The sequence below is a fragment of the Eulemur rufifrons genome, chromosome 8 (assembly GCF_041146395.1).
Source record: "Eulemur rufifrons isolate Redbay chromosome 8, OSU_ERuf_1, whole genome shotgun sequence".
NCBI classification, from domain to species: Eukaryota; Metazoa; Chordata; class Mammalia; order Primates; family Lemuridae; genus Eulemur; species Eulemur rufifrons.
Genome location: NC_090990.1, coordinates 115,728,881 through 115,743,826, shown reverse-complemented (window position 1 = coordinate 115,743,826; position 14,946 = coordinate 115,728,881). Strand labels below are relative to the sequence as shown.

General features: G+C 37.6%; 1 protein-coding gene across 1 annotated transcript; it reads right to left on the bottom strand.

The window, feature by feature from the left end:
- Positions 1-5,190: 5,190 nt before the first annotated feature.
- On the bottom strand, positions 5,191-13,326 carry TAF13 (TATA-box binding protein associated factor 13). Its single transcript, XM_069479054.1, has 4 exons — positions 13,272-13,326; positions 12,313-12,391; positions 7,641-7,738; positions 5,191-5,840 (listed from the first exon to the last, which is right to left on the bottom strand). The coding sequence occupies exons 1-4, from the start codon at positions 13,296-13,298 to the stop codon at positions 5,670-5,672; spliced, it is 375 nt and encodes a 124-aa protein (XP_069335155.1). The 5' UTR covers positions 13,299-13,326; the 3' UTR covers positions 5,191-5,669.
- Positions 13,327-14,946: the final 1,620 nt, after the last annotated feature.

Here is a 14,946-nt window from a genome sequence, read left to right as displayed (position 1 = left end):
CCATAATTTATTAATAACACTGTGAATAGCTCATGTGGTCATTTACTAGGACCCAGGAAAAGCGACAGCCTTCAACAACACATTGAACACCTTGTTCACTGATCATCTACACTCCAATCTCTATTTGTGGCAAGAAAGAAAACATGGGGACCCTAAGAAAATCAGGCCTAGAGAATTGGGAATGTTCTGGGATGCAGACAGAGATTTTAAAAGTTCTTGATTTTCAGGCATAATCGTCAGTGTTGTTAGCTCTTATGAGCAACTATGAGGCTTCCCTGAAGAACTTGGAACACGCTGGGTGCAGTGGCTCATGCCTGTAATCTCAGCACTTTGGGAAGCTGATGGTCACTTGAGGCCAGGAGTTTAAAACCAGCCTGGGCAACATAGTGAGACCCTGTCTCGACCAAAAATAAAAAAAAATTAGCTGGGCATGGTGGTGCATGCCTGTATTCCCAGCTACTTGGGAGGCTGAGGCAGGAGGATTTCTGGAGCCCAGGAGTTCGAGGCTGCAGAGAGCTGTGATCATACCACCCTGGGGGAGACAGAGCAAGACCCTCATAAAAAAAATAAATACCATAGATAAAAATAAAATAAAATAAACTTGGAGGAAAAATTACCCTCTTTCAATTACTTCTGAGATCAACATCTAAATGAATTAGAGTTATGCAAAGTCACCATAAAGTAAAAAACATAGACAGTGCTTGGATGGGTATCATCAATGGAAGTGAAGACTCAAGCCAAGTTTCCAGTGTCAATAACAAGACAATCCTGAAGGTGGCTCTCCAGGCAACCCACCCCTCTGCATTGCTCCAGGCCCTGGTGAACCATTTTCCTAATTTTGTATTAATTCTATCCTACATTACCTGATGCTCTAGAGAATGCATTCATGTAACTCCCCTCATTATGATACACCCTCATAATTCTGTTTGTGTTTCCTACGTGTCTGCCTAGAGAAGGAAGAATATGATGGTCATACAGGTGCAATTTTTACTTATATCTGTAACCCTTTTCATACATTGGTCTTATGAGCTTGGCTTCTATGAGTCCACCCAGAGAGATGGATATGCTCTCCATTTGCTGATGAAATCAGTTTCTGAGCCTGCAATGCTGCAAACCAAACTCTGGACTATAGCATATTCACCAAAGTAATGCAACCTCCTGAGGCCTCTTGGAAAATAGCCAAATGACTCTCTAGGCAACACCCCTCTCCACTGATGGGAGGCCAAGTAAGCTATTTTCTCTATTTAAAAATTTCTACCCTTAGCAGTAATATTACAGTTTATTCAAGAACACCAATTTAAATATAGTAAAACCAACAATGTCAAGTATAATCATAGATCTGTATTAGATGCTCTACATGAGCATGTAATAAACATGACAGATAAAGAAAGGCATAATTTTTTTAAAGAGAAAGTTTCACTTAAAACAAAGTAGGGAGGGAACTATTATAGATTAAAAGAAATTTAGACATACCGAATGCAATGGGTGAGACCTTGTTTAGGATCCTTTTTTTTTTTTTTTTTGAGACAGTGTCTTGCTCTGTCACCCCAGCTGGAGTACAATGGCCTCACGATAGCTCACCACCACACCGGGCTAATATTTTCCTTGTAAAGACTAGGTTTTGCTCTTGCTAAGGCTAGTCTCAAACTCCTGACCTCAGGTGATCCTTCTCCCTTGGCCTCCCAGAATGCTAGGATTACAGGCATGAACCACCTAGATCCCATTCAAACAAACTGTGGGAAGCAGAATAGCCCCTGAAAGATGTCCAAGAACTAATCCCCAGAACCTGCGAATATATTACTTGACATGGCAAAAGAGACTTTACTAGAGTGATTAAGTTAAGGACCCTGAAACACAGAGAATATCCTGGGCTCTCCAGGCGGGTCCAATATATAACCATAGAGAATCCTTCCCAGCTGGGGTCACAGGGAGACATGACTACAAAAGGGTCAGAAAGATGTAACATTGCTACCTTTGAAGAAAGGGACCATGAGCCAAGAAATGTAGCCTCTAGAAGCTGGAAAAAGCAAGTACACAAGGTTCTCTCCTAGAAATCCAAAAAGGAACACAACTGTGTCAGCACCTTGATTTTAGCCCAGTGAGGCTAGGGTCAGACTTCTTATCTAGACAACTGGCTAGATAATAAATTTGTGTTGTCACTAAATGATCAGTAATTTGTTATAGCAGCAATAGAAAACTGATATACAAACTCAAAAGAGATATGTTGAGAAATCAGGAAGATTTAAACAGGCATTGGGTGTTAGATGGAATATTGAGGAATTAGTATTAATTTTTGATAGGATATGATAATAGTATTTGGGTTACCACTTTGTTTGAAATACCTACTGAAGTATTTTTTTTTTTGAGACAGAGTCTCACTCTGTTGCCCAGGCTAGAGTGAGTGCCGTGGCGTCAGCCTAGCTCACAGCAACCTCAAACTCCTGGGCTCAAGCGATCCTCCTGTCTCAGCCTCCCGAGTAGCTGGGACTACAGGCATGCACCACCATGCCCGGCTAATTTTTTTCTATATATATTTTTAGCTGTCCATATAATTTCTTTCTATTTTTAGTAGAGATGAGGTCTCGCTCTTGCTCAGGCTGGTCTCGAACTCCTGAGCTCAAACGATCCGCCCACCTCGGCCTCCCAGAGTGCTAGGATTACAGGCGTGAGCCACCGCGCCCGGCCCCTACTGAAGTATTTATAGATAAAATAGTACAATGATGTCTGGGCTTTGCTTTCAAATGATACTGCTGCCCCCTTTAAAAAGGCAGAGAAATAGATAAAACAAATTGCCAAAAAGTTGGTTACTTGTTAAAACTGAGAGTTCATTATACTATTCTATTTTTTGTTTATGTTCAAGATTTTCCATAGTAAGTTTAAAAAAAAAAAGTGAATTAACTTAGGAGAGAGCACCTATACACTCCAGATCAGCACTTTCCAAAAGAATTTTCTATGATGAAGAAAATGTTCTCTATCAACACTGTCCAATGCTGTAGCCATTAGCCATGGGGGTATTGAGCACTTAAAATATAGCAAGTGTTTGGGAAGCTGATGCAGGACAATCACTTGAGGCCAGGAGCTCAAAACCAACCTGGACAACATAGCAAGACCTCATCTCTACAAAAATTAAGAAAAATTAGCCAGGTATGGTGGAGAGTGCCTGTAGGCCTAGTTACTCTGAAGCTAGGGGCAAGAGGATCACTTGAGCCCAGGAGTTCAAGGCTGCACTGAGCTATGATCACACCACTGTACTTCAACCAAGGCAACAGAGCGAAACCTTGTCTCAAAAAAATGTATACACACACACCCATATACACACACAGAGCAAGTGAAACTGAGGAACTGAATTCTTAATTTAATTTTAATTAAATTTAAACAGCCACATGTGGCTACTGGCTACCATATTGTACAGTGCAGCTCTAGATATTGGAAGACAGCCATGCTGCCTCACTATCAGAATTCAAAGCTAGTAAGTTCATGAATCAAGTCAGTCTTCCCAGCCTCCCTTTCTCCTTTTTGCTAAGTAGCAGTATCCAGCTTTCTGCTCCCACCTCTCAATGCAAGCCCTTCTTTACCACAGAGGTGGGGCATGATGAGATCCAGGATATAATACAACTCCTTCCTGGCCACAGTGATTAGTTCAAGAAGAAAGTTACCAATGCCAGGACAATGATAATCCTTGTTTGGAATTTTCTGTATTAGAAAGTGAAGCAGCTCCTTCAATGTGGAGTTTTAAGGATGGAATCCTAGAACTGCTGGCCATCACGTTCCTTTGCCATACTGAGACAGTAAAACCAAATTTAGGATACAAGATGGAGAGACAAAGAGTCTTCATTCTCAAGTACTTAGATCCAGTCAACCCTGAAGTCAGCTTTATCCCTTCTTTCTCATGTTTCAGTTAGGTAAGCCAATTCCTTTGTTGCTTATGCTAGTTCTAAGTTCTATCACAACCTAAAAAAGTCTTAACACAAAATCCCATAAAAAACGTTTTAAATTAGAAGGTCATTAGAATAGTAAGACACTCAGCATGACTGAAACATGATTCAAGTCAGTCAGTGTATTTACAGCACACCTCTGCACAGGGTAAGTAAATGCGGACTAATGGTACCCGGTATATAACTCTCTTAGTGCCAGTTACTACTATTTCCTTTCTCAGAGTGAAGCAGGCCCCAATTAGCAAAAATAGTAATATATTAATATTTTATTATTCTACTCCCATTCTTTATTTTGGTTTAGACTAGGCCAGCTTTTCAATTGGCTGTTGCTTTTTTAAATAACAAAAAGATCAATCTAGATATGCACTGAATCTCATTATCAATTCAGGAGCATTGCAAGAATAAGAAAAAAGTTTTTAGTGTGATTAAGCACCTAGAATTATCATATTACCAGTAATGGGCATAATATTCTGGGAGAAAAAAAGGTTATAAATCACTGTCCAATTCAAGCAGTAACCTGTTTAACTTTTCATACTTTATTCCTTGTATTAATAGGTTGAAAAAGTAAAATTTTCCCAAGCACTCACTTATAGGTAATAAGTGGCACACAAAAAGTTCAGTTTCACAAAGAGTAACATTCAGTGATCTATTTAAATGCAATTTTAATCCTTGTTTTAAGCTAATTGCAATAATAATTTAATACAATAAGCTACATACACACAAAACCTGTATATCCTGAACTACAAAAGTAGTTTCCATCTAGTTCTGCTTCTGTGATTGGTGAAATAAAAAAAAAAAAACAAGACAAAAGTAGTTTCCAAAGACACATATGGTTTTCATCAAGTACACATTTCCACAATGAACAAGTACTTACAAATATGTTAATAAAACCCTATCTTAAATGCTTATCTTGCCATCAATGCCATTCAATTTTTAAGCAGTGCCATTCTTGCTACTGAAAGCATTTATTTTTAGGAGCTTAAATCTGATCTGGAAAATGAGTTATCCCAAAACTTAACAAATAGTTATGTTATAAGCCCCAAAAGGTTTTAAAAATCAAAAAAGCCTTCCAACACAGAAACATTCACATGAAACTTTGAGTTTCTCCAAAAAAAATCAAATCATTCTTGTTATCTGAAGAAAAGAATATTAAAACAAATTATCTTTTTTTTTTGTTTGTTTTTTTTTTACGGCTCCTCAAAACAAATTATCTTTTAAAACAAACATTCTTACAAAAAAAACCTTTATTTTCCTGTATCATCTTAAAAGAAACACAAAAAAGTTCACTATAATAACCTCTCAGACTACTTTTGTCTAAAAACTTCAGAATACACAAAGCACATTTCAGCTATCATAGAGTCAAAGATGCCATTTAAATTTCACGTATTAAACAGCTACAGTAGAGCTTACAAGGGCACAAATATACCTAACACATAAATACTATTTTATCCTTTAGACAGTCAAAAATCAGAAGGAACTACATGGTTTGCAAGGTACTTTAACTTATGTATGGTCATTAAAACCAAATAAGTAATTCAAGTATGGTCATATAAAGGCAGGCAGTTAATCCAATATCACTCTAAAATCTAAGGCATGAAAATAAAGGCAGAAAACTCTGTGTTTTTCCACCTTTCATTTACACAGGTAGGTATCAGGACCTTACTATAGAAAATATACAATTATTATATACATTTTCCCTAGAACATAACAGAGTTTCAGGTACTACAAAAGGTGTCAAGATCCATAGTTTGCTTCATCAAATGCTTTTCTAGCTCGTTTCAATTCTTCATTCATAGTAAGCAAGTCTTTAACCCTAGCAAACTTCCTTGGGTCCTTTCGAATCAAGAAGACGATATCTTCAACTTGTACTCGACCTTGTCTTCCAATTGACATTGCCTTGTGAGTCTATTACAAAGAAAGATATTAAATTCAATTTTTTAAAATCTAATATCTTACTGTTTTAATTTGCATTTATTAATTGCTGGTTGATGTTGAAGATTTTCTCTTCTAATAATTATAGTTATTCATATGTGAACTTTCTATTCATGTCCTTTGACCATTTTCTACTAGGCTATCAGCAACGTTTCTCCTTATGCTTCATAGGCACTTTTTAAAAAAAATATTGAAGACATTAAAACCATCAAATTTATTGATGTTCCTTTGTTTTTTTGATATATGTAGTTTTTGTCTTCCTTTGTATAAAATAATTTTATAATTTCTTTGTAACCACCCATTCCATTTATGCTTTGAGTCCTCCCTCCATCCCAATAGCCAATAAATATTAGTGGGTTTTCTTAAAATCAAATAAATAAACCTCATCCATTATATATACTCATCCTGTGCAAAAACAAAGATTTACCATACCATTACTTCTAATGACTAAAATACGGAAACTAAATATTTCATAATAAGGCATTTAGTAAATAAATTTGAGTATATACAATCAATACTATAAACCGATTAAAATACTGTACAATACTATGCAATGACATGGAAGAAATGTTCAAGACTTTCCTAAGGGAAAAAGCAAGTTCTAAGACTGTATGATTCCAATTTTATAAAGAGGTTACAAATACGTGCAAAAAGACAAAATGATATTCACCAAAATTTTAGCTTTAGTTGTCTCTAACCGGAAGGATTACAAATTTTTATTTTCTTTGCTGTACTTTTTTATACTTTTTAGATTATATTAATCAATATTAAATACTTTTATAAATAGAAAAAAAATTTTTAAATGCATCATACTCTCTGACCCAGTAATTTTACTTCTATTCTGTAGTAAGGAAACAATCTAAAACACAGGGTGAAAATTTATAAGTACTAAATACAACCAAACTCTATAATCCCATCCCCGTGAATGTATCCAATAAAAGCAGAGAGGGGAAATTTCATTACTATGATTATTCAACATTAACTATTCAGATAAAAGTAAAGCAACCTGGAAATAACTTATATAATAAGGAAATGTTTAAGTAAGTTAGAAAACAATTTGAATAAATTTTAGGTAGCTACTAAAATAATTATGATTAGAACACAAGAAATATGTATTATAAAACTTTGAGTAAAAAGAATGTTACTATGATCACTACTATGTAAAACATTACGTATCTTTAAGTAAGCACCGGAAAAGGAGGGGAAGGCTGGGCACAGTGGCTCACACCTGTAATCCTAGCACTCTGGGAGGCCAAGGCTGGAGGATTATTTGAGCTCAGGAGTTCGAGACCAGCCTAAGCAAGAGTGAGAACCCATTTCTACTAAAAATAGTAAAAATTAGCCGGGTGTGGTGGTGCACACCTGTAATCCCAGCTACTCGGGAGGCTGAGGCAAGAGGATTGCTTGAGCCCAGGAGTTTGAGGTTGCAGTGAGCTAGGCTGACACCATGGCGCTCTAGTCCTGGTGATGGAGAGACTGTCTAAAAAAAAAAAAGGAGGGAAAAAAAACTACGTTGGATAATGGGATTGTATATAATATTTTTATTTTATTCAAGGATTTTATGTCTTTATAAATAAAATTCAGGAGGCAAGGATAGAATATATAGGTATAATCTCCATCCCTACTGATAAATAGTAACCAGTAACTTCCACAAACAAGCACTCAAATGGATAGCTTATTTCAAAAAGATGCCATAAGTTTTAGTCTTATCTAAAGCTTATAATTTCAAATGTATTCTTCAATTAACTAAGACCAATTACAACAAAATCTTACCATTTCAGTGATGAACTCTATGACAAGGTCTTCAAGAATATCTACTGACTCAGTATAAGGATTCTGGTCATCTCCAAAGCCATACATCATACATCTCACTATAAAAAAAAATCATTTTTGTTTAGTTGAACAGATTTAACAATTTGACCAATACTTTTTAAAAATAAACTAGAAATGAACCAGGTCACAGATGATTGGTATAAAAACATATTCACATTGTATTTGTTGTCTCCAAGTATGAATTTTGGCATAAAAGATTTAACCACAGTCTTATGACCAACTGTTCCCACCTGGCCACCAACAAAACTCTACTTCCTTCAGCTATTGAACCCTAATGTCAACATTCTTTTCCTAATCTCTATCATCTACTCGCCAGTAACTCCAGAATACATTTAAATAGGAGACTCCATGGCAGGGACAGGATGGGTAGCAATGGCTTAGCCTTTTCTGGGAGGTGCTTTCTGTATGTGGGCACAGTAGAGGGGCATTAGAAAAGAGAAGGCAGAATCCTTTTTGATATTACCACAGGGGAAAGGACATGAGAGAAAATGTCCCAATTACCTTCTTATAGGAAAAAAAGGTATTCAAAAGGAAAAAGCAGAAGGCTTCTACAGAGAATTTTGACATTTCATTTCCTATAATAGATCAATGCAACTGCCAGCAAAGCCCTTTCAGGTGTCATATGAAGGAACCATAGAAAATGCAAAAGAGAAAAAAGTCTAATACATAGCAATAAAAATAACTACTAAGAGTTAAAACTTATTAGCTCTTATTATATGCCAGGTACTATTTTAAGTCCTTTTCATATATAAATCATTTAATCCTCACAACAATTCTTTGAGATAGATACTATTATTATCCCCATTCTATAGATGAGAAAATTGAGGCAGTGAGTTAAGTGATTTACCCAAGGTCAGACAGCTAAGAAATGGAACCTAACTTTGAACCCAGGTCATTTGATTCCAGAGTCTTCACTCCTACCCACAACAGTATTTCTTTTTTTCTTTCTGTTTATTCTTTTCTTCTTTAATTTCACAAACTATATACCTTGTTAGGAACATTGAGTATGAAGCAAACCATGATAAGAAATATCAACTAAAAAGCTATATATGTAGATTCACTCTGGAGTTTAGTCTGACTGCTTAGATTACCGGCTTTTTATTTGTTTATTTACTTTTTATAAGCATTAGTTTATATATCTATGAGTGACAGAAACCTAGTGTACATGAGCAGGATGCTGTTAATTAATAAGTTAATAGATCAACCCCACAATGACACTTTGATTCTTAACCTGTATTTAACTATAATAATGGGTTCTGCTCTCACTAGGACCTCTTCATATATCAAAACTTTCTTGTTAAGCTAAGTGATGCACTTCTTATGTTTTCCCAGGGTTATTGTTTTATTTTATTATTTCAGCATATTACAGGGCCACAACAGTATTTCACTTGGTAGTTTAGGACAGATGGGATCCATATGGATTCTTATCCTATAAACTCCCATTTTGTCCACAGACAAGCTTAAAAGTCCTTGAGTCTTTCCTGAAATTATATAGAAAAATTTTATACATTATCTGTATGTGTACATTTTTCTGGGAAGAAGAATTATAACTTTTATCAGATTCTCAAAGGGGTATGTAAATGTTAACAAATGCTGGAAATGTTTTGTATCTTCATCTTAGTGGTTGTTACAAGTGTGTGTGCATATATACACATACAGTTGTCTCTCAATATCCATGGGAGCTTGGTTCTAGGACCTCCCCTAGATACCAAAGCCTGCAGATGCTCAAGTCCCTGACCTATTGATAAAGTGGCATAGTATTTGCATATTACCTATGCACATCCTATGTGTATTTTAGATTATGTATAATACCTCATACAATATAAATGCTATGTAAATAGTTATTATACTGTATTGTTTAGGGAAGAATGACAAGAGAAAAAAGCCTATACATCTTCAATACAGATGTAATTTTTTTCCAAAAAAATATTTTCTAGGGGAGGTTGGTTAAATCCATGGATATACAACCCATGAATACAGAGGGTCTTCCGTGTAGCATATGTAAAATTCAGCAAGCTGTTCACATAAAACTTGTATAATTTATTGTATGTAAGTTTTACATTTTTTTAAAAAGAAAGAAATTCCTAGAACACTTGGAAAAGAAGGAAAAAGTACATTAAGACTAATTCCTATTTAGGAAAACTAGAAGTGAAAAGACAATAAAATAGACCAAGGCTACAGAAGAAAAGGGTGACTTGGAAATCAGCCTGGGATAGAAGTATCCTTAGGGTTTACACAGGCAAGAGCCTTTAGTTCCAGAAACAGAAAGCAGAAAACAAGCACAGGAACCAATATTTTCTATCTTTCTTTTTTGGATTCTAAAATTATTTTTTTTGCCTTTTTTCTTTTTTAGATAATTTTAGACTTACAGGTGAGTTGTAAAAATAGTACAGAGCTCCCATATGCCCTATATCCAGCTTCCCCTTATGTTAACATCTTATATAACCATAGGCATTTATCGAAACTAAGAAATTAACATTGGTACAAGTACAGACCTTGTTCAAATTTTACCAGTTTTTCCACCAATGTCCTTTTTCTGATCCAGGATCCCACACTATTTAGTTGTCATGCCTCCTTTACTTTCCTCCAACCTCTGACAGTTACTCATCTCTTCCCTGTCTGTCAAGACCTTGACACTTTTGAATACTGTTCAGTTATCTTGAAGACTATCCCTCAATTTGGGTTTGTTTGATGTTTTCTCATGATTAGACTGAAGTTATACATTGTCATAATAGAAAGGATACAAAGAAGGTGATGTGTCCTCTTAACGCATCATATCAGGGGTACGTGATGTCAATATACTGTATATTACTGGTGATGCTAACTTAGATCACTTGGCTACTGTAGTGTCTGCCAGAATTCTCCACTGTAAGCTTACTGCTAAATATTCTGAGGAAGATATTTTGTCACTAACATTTTTTTTTTGAGACAGAGTCTCACTCTGTTGCCAGGGCTAGAGTGCCGTGGCGTCAACCTAGCTCACAGCAACCTCAAACTCCTGGGCTCAAGCGATCCTCCTGCCTCAGCCTCCTGAGTAGCTGGGACTACAAGCATGTGCCACCAAGCCTGGCTAATTTTTCTATATATATATATATTTTTTTTTTTTAGCTGTCCATATAATTTCTTTCTATTTTTAGTAGAGACGGAGTCTCGCTCTTGCTCAGGCTGGTCTTGAACTCCTGAGCTCAAACCCACCTCGGCCTCCCAGAGTACTAGGATTACAGGTGTGAGCCACCGCGCCCGTCCTGTCACTAACATTTTGATGGGTAGAATTCACCAGTAGAAAAATATATTTTATTGGCAAAGGGACACTTATTATATAGGAATTATGTAAACTGCATTTGGTTAAATGGTTTGTAAAAGCATAAGCAAAAACCCGTGAATGCTTTGATATTCTATGTTACATTAACAACAAAAAAAGAGGGCTTAGGAGAACAGATCTTTGGTCAGTAAGATATATGAAGATTCAGGTAAGGTAAGAAGATTGTGAAGATTCCAAATTACTGTCATCACAGAAATAAAATAACCTGGGTGGGGGGGAGGATGGACACATTTTAAGCTCTGACTGGGGGGCGGCGGGGAAGGGCAAGGCCAATATACGTAACCTAAACTTTTGTACCGCCACAATATGCTGAAATAATAATAATAAAAAATACTAAAATAAAATTAAAAAAAGAAATAAAATAATCCAAATGAAACAAAGGTCTTTACTAACAACCAACTGAGCAAGCATCACTGTGGGATGCTTTGGTATAGAGATCCCATTTTTATGCTAACCACATACAAGTGAAGTAAATAGCATCAGACAAATGGAATAGGGAGTGGTCAGTTTTAGGCGAGGAATTGAGATATGGAAAAAGATTTAGATGGTTTAAAAAAAAAAAAACACTGACCCCGTAGTTTCAAGGGCATTTGCAAACTGCTCACAGATGACCCAGCCTAAATAAACCAGGTACTGATAAATCTGTATTGCCTCATTTCTCAATACTCAGCCATAACTATAAAGGACACAGGACTGGGAGATGGAATGCACATTCTCACGGTGCCTTTCAGGGGCTGGCCTGGACCACCAGTAGTAGCAGCATCTCTCCCTCTTGCTACTGCCAAAAAGGGTCAAACATGTCTACTGAGGGCTAAGGACAGAGGACCACTACATTATAATCTCCATACCATTTTAATGCCTCACACTGTTCACCACCTTCTTGGTTTGTTCACTGCCTTAATCCAAAGCCCCAACTTAGTTCCTACTTTCAGCACCTACTCCTGGACCCATCATTACCTGTTGCTTAAAATCAAATGAGTCCCTGTTTCTATCGCTGACAGGTTAAGGGTCAGGAAAACTAATGGAGGTATGGTGTTCTGCCCTGAATTAAAACACTGATCACATTTTCTCACTAAAAATATATATAGATATAAAAATAATTTTTTACACATATATAAAACTGGGGTTAGGATCATTACTAGCTGATTGAAAAGTTAAACAGAATTTTATAGGACAAGTCTGAGAACATTGTCCCTATAGGGAAACATTCAGAACAATAAATCCTCTTTCAAAGGACATATCCAAAAGTTTTCATCATCTGTAATAAAATCATTGTCCAACACAACTTACATTCTTTAGAAAAAAGTCTCTTTCTTTTACCCTGTCCACCTTCCGCACCTCCTCCAATTTCTTCATTTTCTTCCTCAAACTAGAAGTTAAAATGTATACACAGAAACGTCAATTGATTGCATTGCATGTGATATTTTAATAATTAATTTTTTTCATTTTCAACATTGTTATCAAGCCAGAAAGCCTAAAGCTAGTAGCAATAAAACATGAATCCTTACCACTGAAGGGGCCTTAAAGACTATCTAGTCCAACTTCCAACTCATGCAGCAATGGCTTCTACAAGATCCCTAAGAAATAATTCTATAGCCTCTATGTTTAAGAGTTCTAATGAACCACGAGTTTGGTTTTTTTTTTTTTTTTTTTTAAATCAACTAAGTTGGCCTATTGCTAGGCAGCATTACTGCTAAAGAGTTGGTATTGAATCAAGGTCTACCTCCCCGTAGTAACCAAAACTAATATTTACTAAGCACCTTCTTATACAGGGATAAAAAGTTTCCTTAAGTAAGCCTTAACCCTATTTTATAACAAGAAAACCAACGCTCAAAGTTAAGTAAATTGCTCATAGAGAATGGAGATTTTGAAATCCAGGCTCCCTGACTTTTGATCCATTATTTTTCCACTACTTCACAGTAAGTATACAGTTTTGTTACCAGTTGAATTGTTGGTTCGTACTAAACACTGATAAATACTAGGTTCGACCTCTAAGGATTCTTTAGGTATTTCAAAGGGTGTCTGGCAAAAATATAGACCAAAGCTAAAGGGAAAGGAGGTCACCCTCCTACTCTTCCTTCACGTCTTGCCCCACGTACTAAAATGATGAATCCAAAGGGAAAAGCGTCCCGAACTCTCTGTGCTAATTTCATTAAGGAAAACAGATCCTCTTCTAAGCTCGGCCACCGCTACTGAGCCTGAGCGGTGGGTGAAGACATGAGAGAGTTGGGACAGAGACGATTACTCACGGTGGGGTCTTCCTCCTCATCCGCCATCCCCGCGGCCCGCAAGCCTACAGCGCTCCGGCGGTTCGCTCCCAGCGGATTTTACTACTTCCGCTGCCTCACTTCCGGTGGCACGCCCGACCTGGGCGGGGCCTAGTCGAGCCTCCTACTGCTGGAGAGGAGCGGGTGCTTCTGCCTGGCGGCGGAATCAAGGCAGTCCCGAGGGAGCGAGGGTTGAGACTGCCTCTGTAATCACGAAGAAGGAAATTAAAATTAACAAAGAAAAGGAAGTCATAGGGTAGCGGCGTGTAGCTGGTCACCCCAAGTTTGCTTCTGCATGTTGAATAATGGCTGCCAGATTCCGGACTGCGAAGCTGTGGATCATAGGGGGTCAGGATAGCCGTTGTCGGTCTGACTGAAGGTGTTATTTAGTTTCAAAGATTTACAATTCCACTGTTTATTTCCAAGCACTGTGTTAATTACTGGGGGATACTGTGCTTCACTACTTGTAAGGCTGGTAGCGGGCACCCCTCCCCTCCCTAATGGAAAAAGAAGAAGCCCAAGACCTGCCAAGGACAATGCCTGCAAGGCCAGCTAAATTAAAGGATGACTACACCTGGATGGTTACCCTGATAAGAGTCTCGGTTCCTGGAGTCCACACATACCACCGTCCCCTCCTATTTCTCAATACCCGCCCTAAAACTGCAAGGGACAATTCCTTGTTCTCCCCACCATAAATCTTCCTGCCAAAGAAACCCCTACCCCCATTCCTAAAAACATACGTAAACCCACTCAGACTTCTGGGCGATGTGACTTCCCGGGTCTCTCTCTCTCTTGGGGCCCGTGAACCTTGCCCGTGAGCGTCCCAATAAAGCCTCATTACTTACCCCTTTCAACTCCGTTCGTCTTTCTTTCTCTGGCGCCGGCCTATCCAAAAACTTTACTAGTTTCCAAGAAGGCAGTGTCCCTAGACTGAGAAGATTTAATGTTTTGTGATTAAGATTTTTGATCAGAATGATGAATAGGAAAACCATGAGCATTAGAAGACTAGAGCTAGGGATACAAAATGTCCTGCAATGTAACAGATGATGCCACACAACGAAAATCCCATAAAACACACGATTTCTGAATGTCTTGCGGGAAATTCAGTGAGTGAAAAGGATAATTATCTCTGAGACTCGAACCTATCTTTGTTAACACACAAACACAAAGCATTTTCCCCATGCTTTTAATGTACTCTGAGGCCGGGCGCGGTGGCTCATGCCTGTAATCCTAGCACTTTGGGAGGCCCCCAGGCGAGAGGATCCTTTGAGCTCAGGAGTTCAGGAGTTCGAGACCAGCCTGAGCAAGAGCGAGATCCCTGTCTCTACTAAAAATAGAAAGAAATTATATGGACAACTAAAAATAGATATAGAAAAAATTAGCAGGGCATGGTGGTGCATGCCTGTAGTCCCAGCTACCCGGGAGGCTGAGGCAGGAGGATCGCTTGAGCCCAGGACTTCGAGGTTGCTGTGAGCTAGGCTGATGACACGGCACTCTAGCCCCGGCAACAGAGTGAGCCACTGTCTCAATAACAACAACAAAAAAGACAAAATGTACTTTGAATTTTCTAGGAACATATATTGTACTTTATTTTGTTTGGAACTCATTAAGAGCTTTGAACTCATTAAGAGCTTTGAACTCTTTCAAGAAATAATGT